The sequence below is a fragment of the Thunnus maccoyii genome, chromosome 19 (genome assembly GCF_910596095.1).
Source record: "Thunnus maccoyii chromosome 19, fThuMac1.1, whole genome shotgun sequence".
NCBI classification, from domain to species: domain Eukaryota; kingdom Metazoa; phylum Chordata; class Actinopteri; order Scombriformes; family Scombridae; genus Thunnus; species Thunnus maccoyii.
The window spans coordinates 10,674,839-10,695,641 of record NC_056551.1 but is presented as its reverse complement, the minus strand read 5'-3'; the positions used below and the strand labels follow the sequence as shown (position 1 = coordinate 10,695,641).

General features: G+C 40.6%; 1 protein-coding gene across 6 annotated transcripts in view; it reads left to right on the top strand.

Annotated features, from left to right (window-relative positions):
- LOC121885598 (low-density lipoprotein receptor-related protein 2-like) overlaps positions 1 to 20,803 on the top strand; it is a 30,497-nt gene that overhangs the window by 4,200 nt on the left and 5,494 nt on the right. Inside the window, exons 8-45 of one of the 6 annotated variants that reach the window (XM_042395213.1) lie at positions 252 to 420; positions 665 to 833; positions 2,468 to 2,690; positions 3,018 to 3,137; positions 3,482 to 3,700; positions 4,168 to 4,479; positions 5,084 to 5,302; positions 5,625 to 5,771; positions 6,045 to 6,293; positions 6,400 to 6,627; positions 6,749 to 6,997; positions 7,263 to 7,496; positions 7,648 to 7,896; positions 8,057 to 8,284; positions 8,485 to 8,733; positions 8,896 to 9,123; positions 9,337 to 9,585; positions 10,328 to 10,555; positions 10,645 to 10,911; positions 11,048 to 11,263; positions 11,501 to 11,683; positions 11,946 to 12,068; positions 12,611 to 12,778; positions 12,929 to 13,144; positions 13,275 to 13,504; positions 13,664 to 13,793; positions 14,160 to 14,353; positions 14,645 to 14,831; positions 15,701 to 15,913; positions 16,072 to 16,255; positions 16,332 to 16,533; positions 17,598 to 17,762; positions 17,911 to 18,165; positions 18,316 to 18,543; positions 18,789 to 18,923; positions 19,580 to 19,781; positions 19,873 to 19,998; positions 20,487 to 20,594. In XM_042395213.1, coding sequence (XP_042251147.1) covers positions 252 to 420; positions 665 to 833; positions 2,468 to 2,690; positions 3,018 to 3,137; positions 3,482 to 3,700; positions 4,168 to 4,479; positions 5,084 to 5,302; positions 5,625 to 5,771; positions 6,045 to 6,293; positions 6,400 to 6,627; positions 6,749 to 6,997; positions 7,263 to 7,496; positions 7,648 to 7,896; positions 8,057 to 8,284; positions 8,485 to 8,733; positions 8,896 to 9,123; positions 9,337 to 9,585; positions 10,328 to 10,555; positions 10,645 to 10,911; positions 11,048 to 11,263; positions 11,501 to 11,683; positions 11,946 to 12,068; positions 12,611 to 12,778; positions 12,929 to 13,144; positions 13,275 to 13,504; positions 13,664 to 13,793; positions 14,160 to 14,353; positions 14,645 to 14,831; positions 15,701 to 15,913; positions 16,072 to 16,255; positions 16,332 to 16,533; positions 17,598 to 17,762; positions 17,911 to 18,165; positions 18,316 to 18,543; positions 18,789 to 18,923; positions 19,580 to 19,781; positions 19,873 to 19,998; positions 20,487 to 20,594 — 7,701 coding nt within the window. The remainder of the gene's footprint in view (positions 1 to 251; positions 421 to 664; positions 834 to 2,467; positions 2,691 to 3,017; positions 3,138 to 3,481; positions 3,701 to 4,167; positions 4,480 to 5,083; positions 5,303 to 5,624; positions 5,772 to 6,044; positions 6,294 to 6,399; positions 6,628 to 6,748; positions 6,998 to 7,262; positions 7,497 to 7,647; positions 7,897 to 8,056; positions 8,285 to 8,484; positions 8,734 to 8,895; positions 9,124 to 9,336; positions 9,586 to 10,327; positions 10,556 to 10,644; positions 10,912 to 11,047; positions 11,264 to 11,500; positions 11,684 to 11,945; positions 12,069 to 12,610; positions 12,779 to 12,928; positions 13,145 to 13,274; positions 13,505 to 13,663; positions 13,794 to 14,159; positions 14,354 to 14,644; positions 14,832 to 15,700; positions 15,914 to 16,071; positions 16,256 to 16,331; positions 16,534 to 17,597; positions 17,763 to 17,910; positions 18,166 to 18,315; positions 18,544 to 18,788; positions 18,924 to 19,579; positions 19,782 to 19,872; positions 19,999 to 20,486; positions 20,595 to 20,803) is intronic. The other 5 variants (XM_042395215.1, XM_042395214.1, XM_042395216.1 and 2 more) reach the window with 5 other exon arrangements.

The window sequence follows — 20,803 nt, the reverse complement described above, 5'->3', positions numbered from 1 at the left end:
TTATGTATGCGGTAACTGAAGCAGCCTGAGATCTCCCACACAAATGCTAAAAACCTAATCTGTAACTGGAGGATGGTGTAATTTTGGCTACGGTGCAGCCTCATTGTCTTTTATATCTTTACTTGATATATTGTACATGAAACATAAATGAACATAAATCTTTGTTCATTACTGACTACACTATCAGCTACTGTTTCCAAGGTCAAGGATGAATTTTCAGCTGCAACTTTTTCCTCCTAATCTTCAAATAGGAGAGCCTGGAATCAAAGGTTTAGCTTGTGATTGGCTGAATGGAAACCTCTTCTGGACCAATCAGAGGACAGAGTCAATCTACATACAGGGAGATGATGGGAAAAGTTACACTACTCTACTGAGCAAAAACATAAGCCCATCAGAGTTGGTACTTGTACCTGTGGAGAGGTATGCTCGGCTTTGATTTCTGTTAGTCTGCTACAGAAGATTTAAATCTAATATTTGAAAAATTTACATTTCTATGGAAAAGAAATGCACACTTAGTCTTTTGAACTTGGAAAAATGTGTTACTTTTGCAGTGGTATTAAAATGAGCTGTTTAATGTTATGTAATCTGCACATATGAATGCACCAAAAGAGATGATGATGCATCAGGTGGTACTTATTTAAAATGTCTGGTCTCTGCCTTTCAGTTTGATGTTCTGGGTCAATGCAGGCCCTGGAGACAGGGTGACTATAGAGAAGTCGTGGATGGATGGGTCAGAAAGAAGCTCTGTGACGGTGCTCACTGCTCAGTCTGCCCACGGCCTCACTGCTGACGTGGCTGCCAGGAGGCTGTACTGGATCAGTGACTTCAAGAAGGTGAATTAAGGACAGAAACAGAGGCAGCAGAAGTTGACACAGAGTACATCAAACACACTGTATATGAGTGACATGCATTATAATGTTGAATTTCAATATTTTTACAGCAGATATTTTGACTTGTCATGGTAGGAAAAGCACAAGTGTTACTAATAACATTAACGATGAGCAGTAAGCCAGCATGCACACTATGAGGACCGTGAAACTGAAGCAGCTGAATGGAATACAGCCAATCTTTAATTTTATGCGTCACACCTGTGCTTTTCCCACTGCGACATGTCAAAATGTATTCAGTGAAAAAGGCCTGTAATAAAATTCATTATCAAAATACATTTTTGATACAAATACCTTTTTTGGTTAAAAAAAACAAAACAAAACGAAAAATATTTTCTTTGCTATTAAACTGACAATGAAATGCACAATCAATATATAGAAGTTTTATTTGCTGACTGGAAAAGTTTGAAGGTTAATCAGAAATGTGAATAGACAATAATGTCACTGTCAATAATGACAATGCAACTATTTCAGATTAGCTGCAGTTACACAATGCAGGGTTCAGTAAAAACTAATAGTAGCCAAAAAAGAACAAAAAATTGATTTCTGACGTTAAATGAAGCATACTGTAAAGTTGACACTAAAGCTAATATGAAGTTGTGCACTGCTATACTGAGAAGCAATCACTCTACTGTATAGTGCTAGAAAGTTAACCTTACAAATTTTCCAAACTTAAAACTTGCCACAGTAGTCATCTTCAGCAATCACTATCTATATACATAATCATAATCTATATCATAATCTATCCATATAACCTGACTCATTGCAGGGTTGCAGCTACCATTCAGGATAGTGGTCTCCTGTCTTCAGTATTATTTCAAGGATTTTGGGGGTTTCAGTGAAGGTATTAATATCTATCATTCTATGATGAAAACCTTGCCAAATATTTTATTGGCTGTTTCCAGTATTTTTACACCCCATATATATTAAAATTTGAATACTTGTAGGCCAACAAAAGACAGAAGAGAAGAATGATTCAGTATTTCCCCACCAGAATTTTATTTCCCGCTTTTGTGGAATTTTATTTCCCAACAAGAATTTAACTTTTTTGTTAGGAAACATAATGTACTGAGAGAACAGTAAATTTAATAAATAAAATATTAGAAATCCAAATAACACATTTTGCAGTGAATAGTTTTTGTGTTTGGTCAAACTTTTATTTGTGTTAGGGGCTTTTGGAGTCTTGGACTCAATGGCCGCAATATTTAAAAAATAATAATAAAAAAAAAATCCTGCTTCTGGCGTTTCTTCAGTTACTGTTATGGTCATGAATAAATAAGGTGGAGGATTCAATACACTCAGTTGGCTTGATTGTCTATTACATTTTTAATGACTTGAAGTTGACTAAAAATTCTACCCGTGCAGCTTTGTTTCTGAGAAATATTATTACCACTTAACTACAATCTACATACATATGAGTGTACACATTCACCATCTAAAGCTATTTGTATTCACATAGAATGGCATGATGTGAACATGATGCCATAACCTAAACACTTGGTTTGGTTGTCAGTCTTGCTGATTTTAGGAAATCAATTGTTTATCCTCCATACAGTGAACATGAATTTTATTTCATTCAGTCCATAGAGACGGTGAAGTTAGATGGGACTGGCCGTTACTCCTTCACAGGACTGTTCAACAGAAGACCAGCTCTGAGCCTGGCTGTGTTTGAAAGTTCATTCTACTGGGTGGATGATAAAGGACTGTGGCAGGTTCCACAGAAACAACCAAGCCAGAGGAAATTTATCTGGAAAGCAGCACTGTCAATATTAACAGTTTATCATGAATTACAGCAGCCTCAAGGTATGCAGTGTCTTCGTAACTGGAACAATAGATTTAATGCTAATCTGCCTGCTTTTTATTTCTCCCTTAGAATTTCTATTAATATTTGTATTTATGGTGCACAGTTTTTTGTTGTAATACCAAATTCCTAAGAAAACGTATGTCCTTGTTGAGTATTGTATGTAGATGGTGGTTTAATAAAAAAAAATAAATCAGTTTTAAAATGAAACTGAAGAAAACAGGTCTTACTAATACTTTGTCAATAAAAGTATGTATTTATTAATTGTCACAGTTGTAGCTATGGAAACTACTCACATTTTTTTTAAAAGTCTTGTTGTAATCCATCAGGTACATCTGCATGTGTCAAAACTCGATGCCACCTCTGTCTACTGACTAAAGGAAACCCTGTCGGATTCACCTGCACTTGTCCAAACTCCAAAGTGCTGTTGCTTGACGGGACATGTGAATGTAAGTTTACCAGAACTTTAAATTGTCTTAGTCACAAATGGCCAAACATCATATGTATTTTATATCTTGTTCCAGTTTCTAGTTGAAGACAAGTGACATATAATTTATCTGATCATGCTGATCTGAAATTTAATTTTCAAAGAAAGACCCAATGAATAAGATCTGTCAGTTCAATTTTGGTTCCCAAATCATAGTTTAGGAAATGCACAGAAACCAAGCTTGTTCTTAAATATGACACAGACTGTCATTATGGGGTTAATACACTGTATGTTATCTGTAGCCATACAATAGTTCAATGAAGGAGAGGGTGCCATTAAAATGTGTTTATTTTTATACTCCAACAGTTCCAAGGTTTGTGTATGCTACCATTACCGACATCAACCTGTTGGAGTTTAAAGGCAGAGGGTCCACTAAAACCCAGCTGTTTACCACTGATGACGGCATCCTGTCATTTGATCTGGACTGGTACAGAGACTGGCTGTACTGGGCTAACCAAACTGGCCATATCCAACGCACCAGTCTAACCCAGGACAAGACTGAGGTGGTCCCAACACCCTTGCCAGGTTCATGGTTTGAGTTCTCTTTGTCTTTTACAGACAGATAGTTGATGTTGCTATAGAGTGGAATTTAGGAGGCAATATTCTCAGTATTGTATCACTTGAAGCTTTTTTTCTAAAAAGACTCATTATTCACTTGATTTTATTGAAAGTAATTTATCGAGCAGAAATGACACACAGCTCCTCAAATGTGACAATTTTCAGATTTTTCTGTTTTACATCATTGTGCTGTAAATTGAATATTTGGGGTTTTGGATGGTTGGTTGGACAAAACAAGCAATGAACATTTTTCACCACAGACTATAGAATAAATGATAAATATATTTAAGAATAATTGATGAAAATGAATGAATGAAATTGTTAGTTTCAGCCCTGCTTGATAGTCTGTTGAGCACTGGACCAACATTACACCTTGCATAACACTGTAGTTGTCAGCACATCATGTTTTGAATTTTTTCTTTTTGTCTTTTTAGTTTGTCTGATAAAAGTAGACCCGAAGAGTGGGAACCTTTATTGGGTGTCATGTGACCAAACCAGCATCGGCACCACCACAGCCAACAGTCGTTACCCCCAGCATCTGTACCAGACAACAAAGGAGATTCGAAACTTGTATCTGGACTGGCTGAGGGGTGTGATCCTCTGGCTGGAGGAGGAACGTATCTTCACCATGAGCATGATGGGAGGCAAAGCCAAAGAGCTGCTGCAGCTAGCAGCAGGAGGAGTGCCGGGGACCATTGCATTTGACCTCAGGGCCAACAGTCTGCTGTGGAACTCAGAAAGGGCAGGTTGGTTACTTTTATAAGTCAGAGTGACAGTATTTGTTAATTTCTTGTGCTTAAATGTGACAGTGATTTATATAATGAGTGTTGCAGGTTTTGCAAGGAATAATTTTGCTGCAATAAAGGCAAAAACACTGGAAATTAAAATAGGAGAAGGATCACCAATGAAGCACAAATTGGCATGCAAGTTTTCATCTTGTATCATTATCAGGTCAAATTTTCAATTTGTTCAATACTTTTATGATTAAATACTTGCAAAACTAATTCCTTTCCCATCAGCCTCCTTTGAGTTTAGTCCTAATTAGAGAATGTTGGCATGCTAACACACTAAACTATGATGCCAAACATGGTAAACATTTTGTCTGCTAGACATGAGCATGTTAACATTGTCATTGTGAGTATGCTGATGTGAGCACTTATCTCAAAACACTGCTGTGCCTAAATACAGCCTCATGAAGCCACAAGTGGTAGTTTCTCAGTCTTAAAACCTTGAACAAAGCACTCCTAGGACTCTCACAATCCAGCCTAATCCAATCCTAATTTGGCAGTCAATTTTTCCACCATTCATTCATTCCCGTTGAATGAGTTTTGCTTCTCGCTGCCCTTACAGGCCTGACAACAATGAGTTTGGTGCAGGAGAGAAGCCACCAAGCTGGCAGAAGATGGAACATCTCAGGCTCAGTCGTAGGTGCCTTTGAGCCCTTCCTGTTGTCCCTTTCCAATGATGTCATGACTCTGTGGGACCGGCGTGATGGGAGCCCCATCCAAGACGTGACTGTGACAGGTCATGTGCTCAGTGTGGAGGCTGCACTCAAAGAAGTGCGTACAGGTCAGCTAAAAGTTCATCTGTTATAGCGTAAACACTCATTTATTCTGACACATGCTGTTGATTTTATTAATTCAACATTATTTTGCTTTGGGGTTTTTTTTCTGTTAAAGTTTGATTCATAGTCCTTCTGGAACCGGAAATACAAAATACAGCATTAGTGTGGTGTAGTGGATTTTTTTCAGCAGGAGTTTTAAAAGAAAACCAATTAAAGCTGGATCTCTACTGGCTTATAGAGAACATATATATATATGAACGCCACAATTTTTTATCCTGACATGCTTCTTCATTTCCTCATTCATTCCATTATAATAACTTTCTATAGTGCCCAGTGCTCCGGTCTGCTATGAACCATCTGTGCTGTGCCACCGCACATCGATCTGCCTCTCTCAAACCCAGCTGTGTGATGGGAAAAAGGACTGTCCTGATGGAGATGATGAGGATTTTTGTGTTACAATATGTCCATCTGAAGGTAAAGTTAGTTCAAATTTAAAATCTCCACGTGACTAGTAAACCTTTCACCATTCTGGCTTTTAGAGTCAGAATTGTACTAAAATGGTGTGCTTTTCAGTGGAAGTGATAATTCAGTTTCCCAGTCATCAGGTTTATTATTACGATAATCTCTTCTTTTTTGTCTTAACTGTCATTCTTATAAGATTTCAAGTGCAGGGACCGTAGGAGTTGTATCTCCAGCGTCTTGTCTGAAAATGTGGTGAGCTTAATATATTTTTCCATTTTATCCCAGATGATTTCCGTTGCAAAGACCGTCGGAGCTGCGTCTCAAAGACTCTGGTTTGTGACGGTCGCTCTCATTGCCACGATGGATCTGATGAAGTTGACTGTCCAAGTGTAGCTACTCCTGCAGCTCGAACAAACGTCCTAAAATGTCGCAGGGGCTCCAGACTGTGTCGGGATGGGACAGAGTGTGTTCTCTATAGTCATGTTTGTGATGCAGAGAGAGACTGTCAGGATGGATCAGATGAAGAAGAATGTGGTGAGTTACATGGCACTGTACTAATATAATAATATGGCTAAGGTGTCTTGATGTTTCTTAAATGGAACTTTAAATTTCAGCTGACTCTTGGATTTATCAATTTTAGAGGCTGCAGAGATTGCAACTACCACAACTGCAGAAAATCTCCGCTTAAATGCATTGCCGTCACCTGTCAAACCCTTTAATCAGCCTCCTACCAAACCGTCCTGTACCAGCCCTTCAGTTCTGTGTCCAGATTCATCTTCATGCATCCTCCCAACACAGCTGTGTGATGGAAGAAAAGACTGTCTTGATGGATCTGATGAGAACTGTGTGAAAAGATGCCCCTACAATAGTAAGTAGTCACGTTATGGGCTGATCAAGACTTTTTCTTTGATCTCAACCACAGTGGAAAAAGTCAAATGTTATAAATTTTGTTGTATTATGTTTGACGTATTAAATACCTTCCTCCATAGCTGACTTTCTCTGCAAGGACCGTAGAAGCTGCATATCCAAGAGTCTGGTGTGTGACGGCCGCTCTCATTGCCATGATGGCTCAGATGAGGTTAACTGTCAGAGTGCAGCTACTCTTGCAGCTCAGGCAAATGTCCGTAAGTGTCGTATTGGCTCAAAGCCATGTAAAGACGGCACAGAGTGTGTTTTATACAGTCATGTGTGTGATGGAGAGAACGACTGTAAGGATGGATCAGATGAACAGGGATGTGGTGAGTTAAAGTAATACTGTTGTTAATTTTAACTAAACATAAAATGGAGACATTGAAAACTAAAAATTATAAGGGCAGGGTGTTTTTTTTTTCTGTGCTCAAACTGAAAGTATGTATACAATTAAGATTCAGTCAATTGTTTGGTCATCCACTAATATTTATACTGTGCTATAAATCTGTTATAGGTTTAAAAGTTTCCAAAATGGTGAAACTATTTTTTGTTCAACACAAAGTTTAACTTTTCTGTGTGATTCATATTTTCTAGATGCTCCAGAACAAACCACAACTCTAGCCAAACCAAATGGCGATCCATCAAACCAAACGCCACCTACTACTACACCTCCTGCCCCGACTCTGCCAGCCTGCAACAGCCCTTCTGTACTCTGTCCTCAGTCTTCTGTTCACCTCTGCATTTCCCCAAGCCAGTTTTGCAATGGGCGCAAAGACTGTCCTGATGGCTTCGATGAAAAGAACTGTGTTAAAAGATGTCCCTCTAAGAGTAAGCCACAAATCAGGAATATGTGTTTTCTTCAACCCAAATGCCTGAAAAGTTATTTTGAAAATTTTGACTCAATTGATTATTCTGGAGTTTCAGAAGCGTCTTGTCTGAAAATGTGGTGAGCTTAATATATTTTTCCATTTTATCCCAGACGATTTCCGTTGCAAAGACCGTCAGAGCTGTGTCTCAAAGAGTCTGGTTTGTGATGGTCGCTCTCATTGCCACGATGGATCTGATGAAGTTGACTGTCCAAGTGTAGCTACTCCTGGAGCTCGGGCAAATGTTCTGAAGTGTCGTGTTGGCTCCAGACTGTGTCAGGATGGGACAGAATGTGTTCTCTATAGTCATGTTTGTGATGGAGAGAGAGACTGTCGGGATGGATCAGATGAAGAAGGATGTGGTGAGTTTTCATGCAATGGTTGCTTTTACAAAGTAAATGTGAAGTTCTTCTGTAGAGAAGCACAATTTGCTGTCACTGATAACATAATTACAATTTGACAATGATATTGAATGTTTTAAAATGCAATTTTTCCAACTGACTCAGGGTGTAATATTTCTAGATACTGGAGACAGTGCTCCTACCACCCTTGCAGAAAATCTCCAATTAAATAAATCTCCTTCACCCGTCGAACCCTTTACTCAGCCTCCCACCAAACCATCCTGCACCAGCCCTTCAGTTCTGTGTCCAGGTTCTTCTTTATGCCTCAACCCAACACAGCTGTGCGATGGAAAGAAAGACTGCCCTGATGGATTTGATGAGAACTGCATAAAAAGATGCCCTTATAAGAGTAAGTAATGGCTACAGTATGAAAATGTTTGAGGATGAAATCACAATTACAGTCTGTTTTTTTGGTCTTTTTATCTCAACCAAAATGGATACAATGGTTGTGTAAACTAACATGACACTTATTCTGTAAATTTGAAGTACATCTGTAAGTAAATCTGACAAAATTCCCCTTTTTTCCTCTGAATATTTTACTCTCCATAGATGATTTCCGTTGCAAAGACCGTCGGAGCTGCGTCTCAAAGAGTCTGGTTTGTGACGGTCGCTCTCATTGCCACGATGGATCTGATGAAGTTGACTGTCCAAGTGTAGCTACTCCTGTAGCTCGGGCAAATGTTCTGAAGTGTCGTGTTGGCTCCAGACTGTGTCGGGATGGGACAGAATGTGTTCTCTATAGTCATGTTTGTGATGGAGAGAGAGACTGTCGGGATGGATCAGATGAAGAAGGATGTGGTGAGTTTTCATGCAATGGTTGCTTTTACAAAGATAAATGTGAAGTTCTTCTGTAGAGAAGCACAATTTGCTGTCGCTGATAATAATAATTGCAATTTGACAATGATATTGAATGTTTTAAAATGCAATTTTTCCAACTGACTCAGGGTGTAATATTTCTAGATACTGGAGACAGTGCTCCTACCACCCTCGCAGAAAATCTCCATTTAAATGAATCTCCTTCACCCGTCGAACCCTTTACTCAGCCTCCCACCAAACCATCCTGCACCAGCCCTTCAGTTCTGTGTCCAGGTTCTTCTTTATGCCTCAACCCAACACAGCTTTGTGATGGAAAGAAAGACTGCCCTGATGGATTTGATGAGAACTGCATAAAAAGATGCCCTTATAAGAGTAAGTAATCAGGTAATGGGCTACAGTATGTAGATGTTTGAAGATGAAATCACAGCTACAGTCGTTTTTTTTTTCTTTTTATCTAAACCAAAGTCGATAAGCTGAATACGTTTTCTAGTGTGTTATTTTTGTATTGTATTTGGTTTGATTTACGTTCCAATGAAGTGGTTGTGTAAACTAACTTTTTTCTTTTGAATATTTTACCCTCCATAGATGACTTCCGTTGCAAAGACCGTCGGAGCTGTGTCTCCAAGAGTCTGGTTTGTGACGGTCGCTCTCATTGCCACGATGGATCTGATGAAGTTGACTGTCCAAGTGTAGCTACTCCTGCAGCTCGAACAAACGTCCTAAAGTGTCGCAGGGGCTCCAGACTGTGTCGAGATGGGACAGAGTGTGTTCTCTATAGTCATGTTTGTGATGGAGAGAGAGACTGTCGAGATGGATCAGATGAAGAAGGATGTGGTGAGTTAAATGCCATATTTTTTCATTCAAACATCTTAATTAATTTGAATGGATGGTAATTATCAATGTAGATATGTGTATTTTCTTAATATTTGTACATTTTTTACATTAGTAAGTCATTATCACATTAATTGAATGAAAACTGAGATATGCCACAATGCTACCCATTGGTTTATGATTAGGTGCACTTGTACATTACTACAAACCACAGTCACATTATAACAGGCACCAAGAGGAAGGGGGCGGACATTTCTTTTCATTTGATAACGTTAAAAGTAAAGTTAGGCTTTGCTGTTGGTTTCCCAACTCATTTTAAAAAAAGACGAGAAAAAGATGGAGAGGGGGCTAGAGAGTGAATGAAGAGATGGAGCTGGTAGGAAAGCAGTGAATCAGATCATTAAAAAAAATATCTAATTGTTTCACAGGGGTTACTTTCTAGAGCACAAATAAACACACCCACACCCCCGCACACCACTGTACAACCCTGCAGTGGTGCGCAGCAACACCTTATTTGGTCTGAATACGGCCTCAATCCATCCTTGTTTTCCCCCCCCCCGGCCTGTATTTTGGGCCGGCCTTTATTTGTTCGTGTTGACCATTATTGGAGACCCGGCTTTTAATTGAATACAAGCTACTATTAGAGAAAATATGGTATACTAATATAATAACATGGCAAAGATATCTTGATGTTCTTTCAATAGAACTTTAAATTTCAACTGACTCTTGGATTTATCAATTTTAGAGGCTGCAGAGATTGCAACTACCACAACTGCAGAAAATCTCCGCTTAAATGCATCACCGTCACCTGTCAAACCCTTTAATCAGCCTCCTACCAAGCCATCCTGTACCAGCCCTTCAGTTCTGTGTCCAGATTCATCTTCATGCATCCTCCCAACACAGCTGTGTGATGGAAAGAAAGACTGTCTTGATGGATCTGATGAGAACTGTGTGAAAAGATGCCCTTACAATAGTAAGTAGTCACAAAAATTAACCCTTACATATTTTGTTGTAATGTTGCTTTTGTATTCTGTATTATGTATTAAATGCCTTCCTCCATAGCTGACTTTCTCTGCAAGGACCGTAGGAGCTGTGTCTCCAAGAGTCTGGTGTGTGACGGCCGCTCTCATTGCCATGATGGCTCAGATGAGGTTAACTGTCCGAGTGTAGCTACTCCTGCAGCTCAGGCAAATGTCCTTAAGTGCCGTATGGGATCAAAGCCATGTAAAGATGGCACAGAGTGCGTTTTATACAGCCACATATGTGACGGAGAGAACGATTGTCTGGATGGTTCTGATGAACAAGGATGCCCAGAAACCTGCAAACAAGGTTATTTCATTTTAAGATCTTGAGAGAGTTTATGGAATCATGTACACTCTGAACAATTTTTTGTTGTTTTTTTTTTTTTTTTTAACTATGACATAAAGTCCATGATGAGTCAAAACAATTCTGTGCTCCACTCCAGATGAGTTTCAGTGCTCCCACGGGAAGATGTGCATCCCTAAGGCTCAGGTTTGTGATGGGAAGCCACAGTGTCAGGACCAATCTGATGAAGTGGACTGCTGGGAACGAACCAAGAGCTGCGAGCATCGTTGTGCTGATGGCAAGCGCTGCATCCCAAAGAAATTCCTGTGTGACGGGGAGAAAGACTGCCTGGACGGCACAGATGAAGTGGACTGTGGTAAGTCTTCACATTCAGTTTTTTAGTATTTATTCACTGGTGTTAGGCAGTGTTATTCCTGCCACCTCTAGAGGTTTGAAAGCAAGAAAACCTAATGAAACATGACTACCAACAAATATCAACCCACTTTTATAGAGCATGTGCCTGTTTCAGCATTAGCTAGCAGATAGTCCTGCCAGAGTGCTGAAACTGTTGAAAAGTTTTCAGTAGTTTAAAACTTAGTTTTCTCCCTTCCAGACCCTGTTACTGCCACAACAACAGAGCCTCCTGTCATTACTTCTACATCAGCTTGCATCACTCCTTCAGTTCTCTGTCCAGGTTCATCAGTATGTATCTCTCAAAAGCAGCTGTGTGATGGACAAAGAGACTGCCCTGATGCTTTTGATGAGAACAACTGTATAGTCCAGTGTAAAAACCATGGTAAGTCTGAGTCCAGCAATGACCGCGAGGTAAAGATAGCAGCAGGCTACTTATCCAGGAAAATAATGATGGCATGGACTCAATGTTGGAAACCCTCAAAGAAAAAGTGAAGTGCTACTCTCACTCACAATAAACTTGCTTTAGGCCAGCTTTGATGAAATGCTATCTAAACTGTTACAGGGCAGCTATTTTCACAATGTTTGTTCTGAGATATTAATTCCTCTATGCTCCTCATATCGACTCCTGTATCTCTGCACATCAGCTGATTTCTTGTGCAGCGACCGGAGAAAGTGCATCCCTAGGATGGAAGTGTGCGACGGTCGTGCCCACTGTCCAGACGGCTCAGATGAGAAGCAGTGTAAATCAGAAGACCCTACTGCTCCCCGTAAGCCAACAAAATATACACAAACTAGATAAATAACAAGAATTATCTTAGTGCTAGGCAATGCACACTACTACTATTCCTCATACTTGATGTGCTCGCTGTGTACAAACACATAGTACACCCTAAGAACCACACACTCTCGGGTCCCCCTGACGACCAACTCATACACCCTAGCAAGCACCCGATACCATCATAGCAACCCCTAATACCTTACCAACTGACCATAATACAATAATAACCACCTGGAAATGCTCCAGCAATCATATCCAGTCTGTGCCAAGCACTTAGAACGCCATAGCAACCAGCAAGAAACAACCTGACAACACCCTAGCAACCACATAGAAAAACCAACCATTTAGCAGCACCCCAGCAAAAACCCCAATCCAACTGCACCATTTGCTCAGGTAGCATTCATAACCTTTTTTACAGGATTTGTTGAACAAAGAAAACAATCCCTGTCTTGTCTGTTTCCTGCCCAGCTCAGAAATTCAAGCTTGAATGTCTTCATATCCCATTAAATGCACGATTTTCTCTCTGCCAAGCCTCCACCAATATGCTTAGTGCCAGATCAGCCCCTCTGAAATGCCGTAAAGGTTTCAAGCTGTGTAAAGACGGCCTCGAGTGTGTCATGTACAGCCATGTGTGTGATGGAGAGAAGGACTGCCAGGATGGATCAGACGAAGAGGGATGTGCTGCACAATGCAAAGCAGGTTTGTTTTGTGCACTGAGCCGGTGAAAACAAGCAAAATGTTGGAACAGCAATTGGAAAACATAAACTGGATAGTCACAAATAGATCAGTGAGAAATGGAAAAGAATCGAGTCATAGGTTGTGTCAAGGATTATGTTTTTCCTTCCCCAGATGAGTTCCAGTGTTCTCACGGGAATAGATGCATCCCACAGGCGCAGGTGTGTGATGGGCAAAACGACTGTCAGGATCGATCTGATGAAATGAACTGTGCGAGTCTGAGTGACGGCTGCCATCAGCACTGTGATAACAACACTCGCTGTATACCAGAGACCTTCCTGTGTGACGGCGAGAGAGACTGCGCTGATGGCTCAGATGAGGAAAAGTGCGGTAGGTGACTTTATATGTATCTGTATAGCAACCCAGAGCGAACCAGTAATCTTAATATCTCTGAAATGAAGATGAACATAAATATCTACAAATGCAGATGACATCCACACTTCTGTGTCTCTCTTTCTAGGTTTGGTGGCTTGTGCAATCAACCAGTATCGCTGTGCTAGCGGTCAGTGCGTGTCAGAGGCTCTGAGATGTGATGGATACGCTGACTGCAGTGACCACTCTGATGAGGTGGACTGCACAAGACCCCCACGCTGCCCAGCACAGCTCAAATGCCAGCACAGCCATGAGTGCCTGCAGAAAGAGTGGCTCTGTGACGGTGAGGAAGACTGCAAAGACGGGTCAGATGAGAAGGTAAGAAAGGGACAGTCAGACTGAGGTGAACGAAGATTATTATGTGATAGTACATACTGAAACTTTGCTTATGAAAAGAGAGGATGAAGGGAATGGGTTTTTTTTTTTGAGTTGGGTTGGGAAGTAGTTGTTTTAAACTTTCTCATCATTTTTATCCAGTACTGCACTACGACTCCAGCGAAGTGCAGGGAATACCAGTGGCAGTGCAGAGACAACAGTCAATGCATCCCTCTGTTGTGGAGGTGTGATGGGAAGAAGGACTGTCACAATGGCATGGACGAGGACAAATGTAAGCATGTTTAAATTAGTCGGGTGAATGCTCTGCTTTACTTTTGTTGTCATGCAACATTGCATGCATTCCGGCTTGTTTGGATAAGGTTAGTTAGTGAAGACTGGATTATCTAATAATTTTCAAAGTGACTGAAATAATTCCAAATCTGCCATTTTATTTTCATGAGGTGGTATGCCCTGTAAAAAAAAAAAAAAAAAAATGGGCCTAATTTTTGGTACCAATACGACAACATAATGTCCGTTTCTGAATGTTGGAAGAAAAAACTACATATGAAAGGAAATGCTTTCCAATACAGCCAAATGTATTTAATCACTTTTTAAAAAGCATCTGTAGCATAATGAATCTGTGCATCTGCTTTAATAGGCAGCCAGAGAAAATGCCCCTCTCACCTTTACAAGTGTGGCAGTGGTGAGTGTTTGGAACCCCATCTGGTATGTAACGGCTTCACCAACTGTGCTGACAGTTCAGATGAGGGTGTGGGATGCACTCAACACAACTGCTCCAGCTCATCATCCCCTGAGTGTGACCACCACTGTGTCAGCACCCCAAATGGACCGGTCAGTACAAAAAACAATGTTTATGGTTCTTTTCTGTCCAAAGCTGTTAGTGCCGCTTTGTCACAAACTTTTCCTGAGTATGTTTTCATGTAAGCAAGCAAATCTTGTCACAAGTTCGTTTTTGAGTTTATTTATGGATAGGTCATATTTCAGTTCATCAGTTTAGTTTATCACAGCTAGAGAACTGTGGAAAAGTATATGTGTATAAGAATTTGACTCTTTACATATAAATGTGCACTATGCAGAATATACATCTTGCTTGGCTTGATGCCCTTTTCCTCATCTTTGCAGAGGTGTTACTGCGCTGCAGGTTTTGAGCTACATTCCAGTGCTATGTCATGTGTGGACATTGATGAGTGTAATTCAATGCCGCATGCTGTATGCAAACACACCTGCCTCAACACCGGTGGGTCCTACATGTGTCATTGCCACCCTGGCTTCTACTTGGAGCCTGACAACAAAAGCTGCAAGACAAAAGGTTAGTATGCCTATGCATAAAGGATCAAATTTTGATGTGATTAAAGAGACATTTGTGTGGCTTTGTGCCATTTTATCCCTTAAGCTGCCAATTGTAAATATGTCACACTACACAGCATAGAATTATTTTCATTTTTTATTTCATAACTTCCAGGCAGCCATTGGTTTCATTTCATTCTGATATATTATAACACTACCAGATACTTGAAACCTGAGAAACTTTGAGTTAAGTAAGCTGTTGCAGTGACCATTGAGTTGTTTCTTTTTTATTTTATTTTGTCATCTCATGGTAATGCACTTGTCACTGTTTAGGCTTCCCAGCAGCAACCAATTTAGTGCAATAAATGGGCAAATTTACAACTTGTTCACAATTTATGGAGTAGTTATACCTATTTTGGGTTTGTTTTTCTGACAACATAGCATGTAAATGCTTTTTCACAGACTGTCCAATCTAGGATCTTTTAAATGCTGTAAAAGTTCTTGAAATGTCATACTCACTGAAATTCAATTCTAGGTGGTTTTCATTGCATATTAAAATAACCTTATCGGACATCTTAAAGTATGATTGTTTGGCTCAGGAAATAAAATTCTATATTGGATTTTTAGTCACGTACAGAACTACAATGACCCAAAGGACTAATTTCTGCTGAACACCACAGAAAGTGATGTCATCAGTTTATGCCCTGTGCACCAATTATGAAACGTTGATGAACCTGTGTAACTATGTGAACTCAAAAAATGTTGAAAACAAAGTCTTGCAATATGTGATAACGTGTAGAGTGCTCATTAAGTTCTTGATGACAAAATAACCTTGGAATGCTTTAGCTTTTTGGTTGTGGTATCATACTGTGGTCACATTTCCATCTCTAGACGAGCCATTGCTTCTAGCGTCGGTGCAGTCAGAACTGTTACTTCTGGGGGTCCATAGTGCCACCTTAAATCTTCTCTCCTCTGCCAATCGTCCGGTCTTCTCACTGGATTACAATTGGGCTCAACAGAGAGTTTACTGGCTGAGCCCTGACTACCAGAGCATCCGCTGGGCTGACATGAAAAACTCAAACAACAAAGGGACACTTATCAAAGGTATGACTGTATTAGGAATTCTACAATTGTGTAATTAAAGTATTTTAAATGGGTGATCAGTAAGATTTGAAGAAAATAATTAACTAATGCACCAGAATATGATTAACCTAAGACACCCCACCTGACCTGATTTGTATTCAAACAAAATCTTGTTACAGGAGTGAAGTCGGATTTCATCGCAGTGGACTGGGTCGGTAAGAACCTGTACTGGGTGGATGGACTGGTGGGCCAGATTCTGGCGGTGAAGCTCAGTGATGCCACAGTGAGATCTCAGGACTACACTGTGGTGCTGGGTGAAGATCTGGAACAGCCAAGCTCACTGGTCCTGCTGCCACACAGAGGGTAAGGCGCTCAGCCCTGGTAGCTTTACTCCTGAACTTAAATTAAAGTCTCAATCATTTTGTGTGCTACTTGTCAGGTTGATGTTGTGGTCAGAGATAGGCAGCACCCCTCAGATCGAGCGGTCTGGCATGGACGGTTCAAAGAGGAAGGTGGTGGTGAGCAGCGGCTTGAGCTGGCCCGTTAGTTTGGCCTTTGACCTCCTGGACAACAGGGTGTACTGGGCTGATGAGAAGCTGCGTTGCATCGGCTCAGCTTCTCTGGATGGAGACAACGTCAAGGTAAACACAATGGAGGGAAAAAGACAGATGAAAAGCCTAAAAACAAATTGGTTCCAAAGAGTTTAACGTTTTAGTCATCTGATGAAAACGCATCTGTCTGAGGTGTGTTCCGCTCACTTCAAAAAGTACATGTTCTCATTTCAGTGGGTATGTTTCAGTTGATGTGATTACAGCTAGTCTCCCAATAGTTCTGTTATTATTAGGAACCGAGCCCAAAAGGCAGAGGACTACTGTAAAACAGTAGTTTTACTACTACTGACTACTGTAAAACTACCACTTTCAAACCTGTATCAATGGATTCGCAACAAAAATTCCTACTAAAATATGATTTTTAATGTAAGATTTGGCCAAAGTAATGGGATTTATGAGGAGATTTCACAAAAAGCGTACTCTAAAATCCTCCTCTCCAACTGCTCCTGGTGATGTCACTCCCTCAGTGCTGTGAAACTTTCCGCAATACACACTCATTATAAAATCACAGGAGGAGCAAGAAAAGACTTTAAAACTCACACTCTAATATCTCAAAAACAAAAAAAGATAGAAAAAACATGTAAATTCAAGATTTGTAGGTCAAGGTCTTGTGACTCATTTAACGTTCAAATGAGGTCTGTATCTAAAACTATGTGGAAGCAGTAAATGTTCAAAAAGGTGTGGGTTCGCTCACACTCTCCATTCAAATATGAGTATTTTTCTGTGTCCAGCTGCAGTTTCTTTATTGTCTCTACACACCTGACAATACACATGTCAATCAAACTTTGACCAGGTCAGGTGGGTTAAAAATCTTTCCTTTTCTAAAAATAGACGTGTGAGCAAGACAGACATGTCTCACCCTGCAGAAAATTCTTATCCTGTCAAACTTTCAAAATAAAAGCACACCACACTTGTAAGAAATATCCCTCATTTTTAAAAAGCAAAATGATCTGATCCCGACGGGCCAGAGTGCGAGGTCCAGACCAACGCTGCTTGCAGCTTTAATTATTATTATTATTATTATTATTATTATTATTATTATTATCATTATTATTGGATAGTAAACAGTGATTGTTGTTGCCTTCTCTCACTAGATCCTCCAGTTAGCTGAAACTCCAAGCCCTTTCTCTGTGGCGGTCTTCAATGATCGTCTATTCTGGTCTGACACCAAGAGACGAACCATCCGCTCAGCTGACAAGAACAACGGGAAAGATCAGAAGGTTCTTCTGAAGAGACCAGGACAGCCATTTGGACTGAAAGTGAGTCTTCATCTTGGTGCGGTTATAAGTCCAGAACAGCAGTTTTCATTTTTTATGGACAATTTGCTGTAACAATGAAAACCTAAGAAGTTGCAAGGTTTCAGGAAAACAACTTGAGACTTGATGTGTATGTTTCCTCTCTCCGCAGGTGATGCATGCCCTTTCCCAACCAGACATATCCAGCCCCTGTGACCTGCTACACTGCTCCCATCTCTGCCTTCTGACCCCAGTAGCGAGGGGCAGGTCTGGAGTACCGGGGTCAGCAGGAGCTCCAGCGGTTAGGGGGCCTACAGCAGTCTGCCGATGCCCAAAGGGGCTGCTGCTTTCCAAGGACAAGATCACCTGCTCTCTGCCTTTGGAGTCAACCTTCATCCTGCTCTTGTCTCAGAAGACAGTCTATCAGGTGAATTGTCTCTTTGTGGTGTCAAGAACAGTCTGCAGACACACTTCTGAGAAATAAATTTGAAACACTAAGTTCTCCTTTCTGCTTGAATCTTAATTCATAAAACACAGCGCTGTTCTGTTGCTAATCTTTCTCTCCCATTACTTGTAGATTTACTTGCATTCTATGCGTCATGATGGTGTTGCTCTGAAAAAAATGCCAAATGGACGGGCTTTAGCCCTACCCGGGGTAACTGAGGCCTTGGGACTGGACGTGTCCATCCCAGGACTTTCCCTGTATGTGGCAGATGGAGGACAAGGATCTGTGAACGTGCTGAAGCTGAGTGGCTCCAGGTCGAGACAGGGCCTGACACCTGCTGGACAAATCCTAAAGCTAAAGGTGGGCAGAGTTTACGTTTTCAAGGGAATAAGCAAGTTCTTAAATTCTGGAGTAATGTTATTTAAGATATAATTACATTACAATACATGTTTTTGTTTTCAGGCTTTCTGTCATTAATTTTAATTATTGATGCAGCCCAGCTACAAAATAGATTGTATTGACCATTATTAGAGTTAATAAAGCAGCCTTACAAGTTGGGTGTCATGACAGTCAGTATTTCCTGGTGTCTTGCTTTACCCAATAAGGATGATACTGTCACGGCTCTGGCAGTTGACTGGGTGACCTCCAACCTCTACTGGAGCAGCACTGAACGGCCTGATCTCCATGTGACCTCCCGCTATAACGGCTACACCACCTCATTGCTGCAGGGATCACTGAAGGTGAAGTACACTCGGCTGCACTGCTAACATTTCCTTTTTTTTTTTTTTTTTTCTTTTGTTCATCCATGATCATCTTTACCCCTAACATTTAGATGACCCCTTCCTCCCAACATAAATTCCCCTTGATCTCTGGCTACAGCTTCAAATCATATCTAGTCAGCAGGCAGCTCCTCCCTCCAACCACCACTGATGAACTCAGCACACTAGTTTCACTTCTGATCTAGCCCTGCAAGTGTCTGCTGTGGAAGTCTACTTCCCAAAACGTCTTCAAATAATAATTTTCTTTTATCCATGAAGAAAGTCAAAAGACATCCAGATTGGATGCACAGCTGGATTTTCTCAGGAGCCTTTATACTGTAAATGGTAAGTGAATGTAGATGTAAAATTAGTGTAACATTAAAACATTTACTCTAAGCTGCCACTTTAGTATTACATTAATAATCTAATAAAATAACAAACTCAGCAGAAACATCCAAGACCTCTGATGCATAATAAGGCAGTATATACAGTACAGTGTTCTCTCTTTTTCAACCCTCACCCGTCTTTGAGCTTCTGTCCTTTTTTTTTTTTTTTTTTTATATCCCTGAGACCCTTTTTTCAACTGTTTTTTTTTTTTTCTCACATAAATTTAGCACAGGTCATGTTTGTCTTTTCAGGGCACTACATCCATCGCAGTGCACCCCCCCTCAGGTCGACTCTGCTACACAGCGATAGTGACGGCAGGTGGAAAGAGCCAGACAGAGGTGGACTGCGCCTGGATGGATGGTCGTAACAAAGCAGTGCTGTGGAGGAAGTCGAGCATCCCCATTTCTCTGGTCTTTTCCAATAAAGGAACCGTAATCTACTGGGCTGACACAGGTGAGAGGTTAAAAGTCTTTATGACTTTATTAGAGCATATTTTTTGCTGCTCTGGCTTCTGTGTGCATCTGTCTAATTACTCTTTCCCCAGATGAGGGCATAATCAGCTCCCTCGGAGTGGATGGCTCAGGCTACAAACAGTATAAAACAGGGCCAGGTCTCCTCATCTCCTTCACACACACTGAGAACATCCTTCTCTGGGTCACCCTGGACAAAGGTAAGGATGGACTTACTTCTTGTTTTGGTGGGTTTTCAGGCAAATGGTCTTGGGATTCCATGGCTGAAGACTGCAGCACCCACAAAGCCTTAAGGGAAAGTCATAGGGCTTGGTGGTGTTCTTTCTGTTACACTCTAATAACCTGTTGAGTGCCGTGTCATACTTCACCTCCATTTTCATTAGTCTTTATCGCCTTCAGGCAGCAGATGGCATCACAGACTAATGTAAAAATGAATTATTCATTCAACTTATTCTTGGCTGTCTGTGCTGCTACTGCTTTTCCTCTCCATCAGGACTGTTTTTGTTTCAAATCTTGCTATACCGTTTGATTAGTGAACATGCATTACATATTTAATTACTACCCTCTCTACTTAGCACCTTCTGAATACTTGATCCTTTGTGTTTGCACTGTTGACCCTTTAGTTGTTTAAGCTTTATTTATGCTTGATTTAGAATTCTTTTTTTCCATTTGTTTCTAACCTGTGTAGATGTTTCCAAACTGTGGTTCAGCGACGGTCTCCAGCCTAAACAGCTGTGGTTTGAGACAAAAACCAACATGGTAGAAGTCAGAGCCTACAGCAACGGCAGCCAGTCTGGTAGGAATCTATGATTGCGTGTGTTGCTTCCAAAAAAAGAGAAAAGAGATTATGGAAAGCCCATGACTTATCATCACAATTCTCCAAAACAAAGTTCTTGACGTACTTCACAACATACAAGACATCATGATAATTTGAACAGTTTTGGAAACAGGAAGCAAGATACAAATGCAGTTTGCTTGGTCAGTGGTCAGGCTATAGTCTGCACC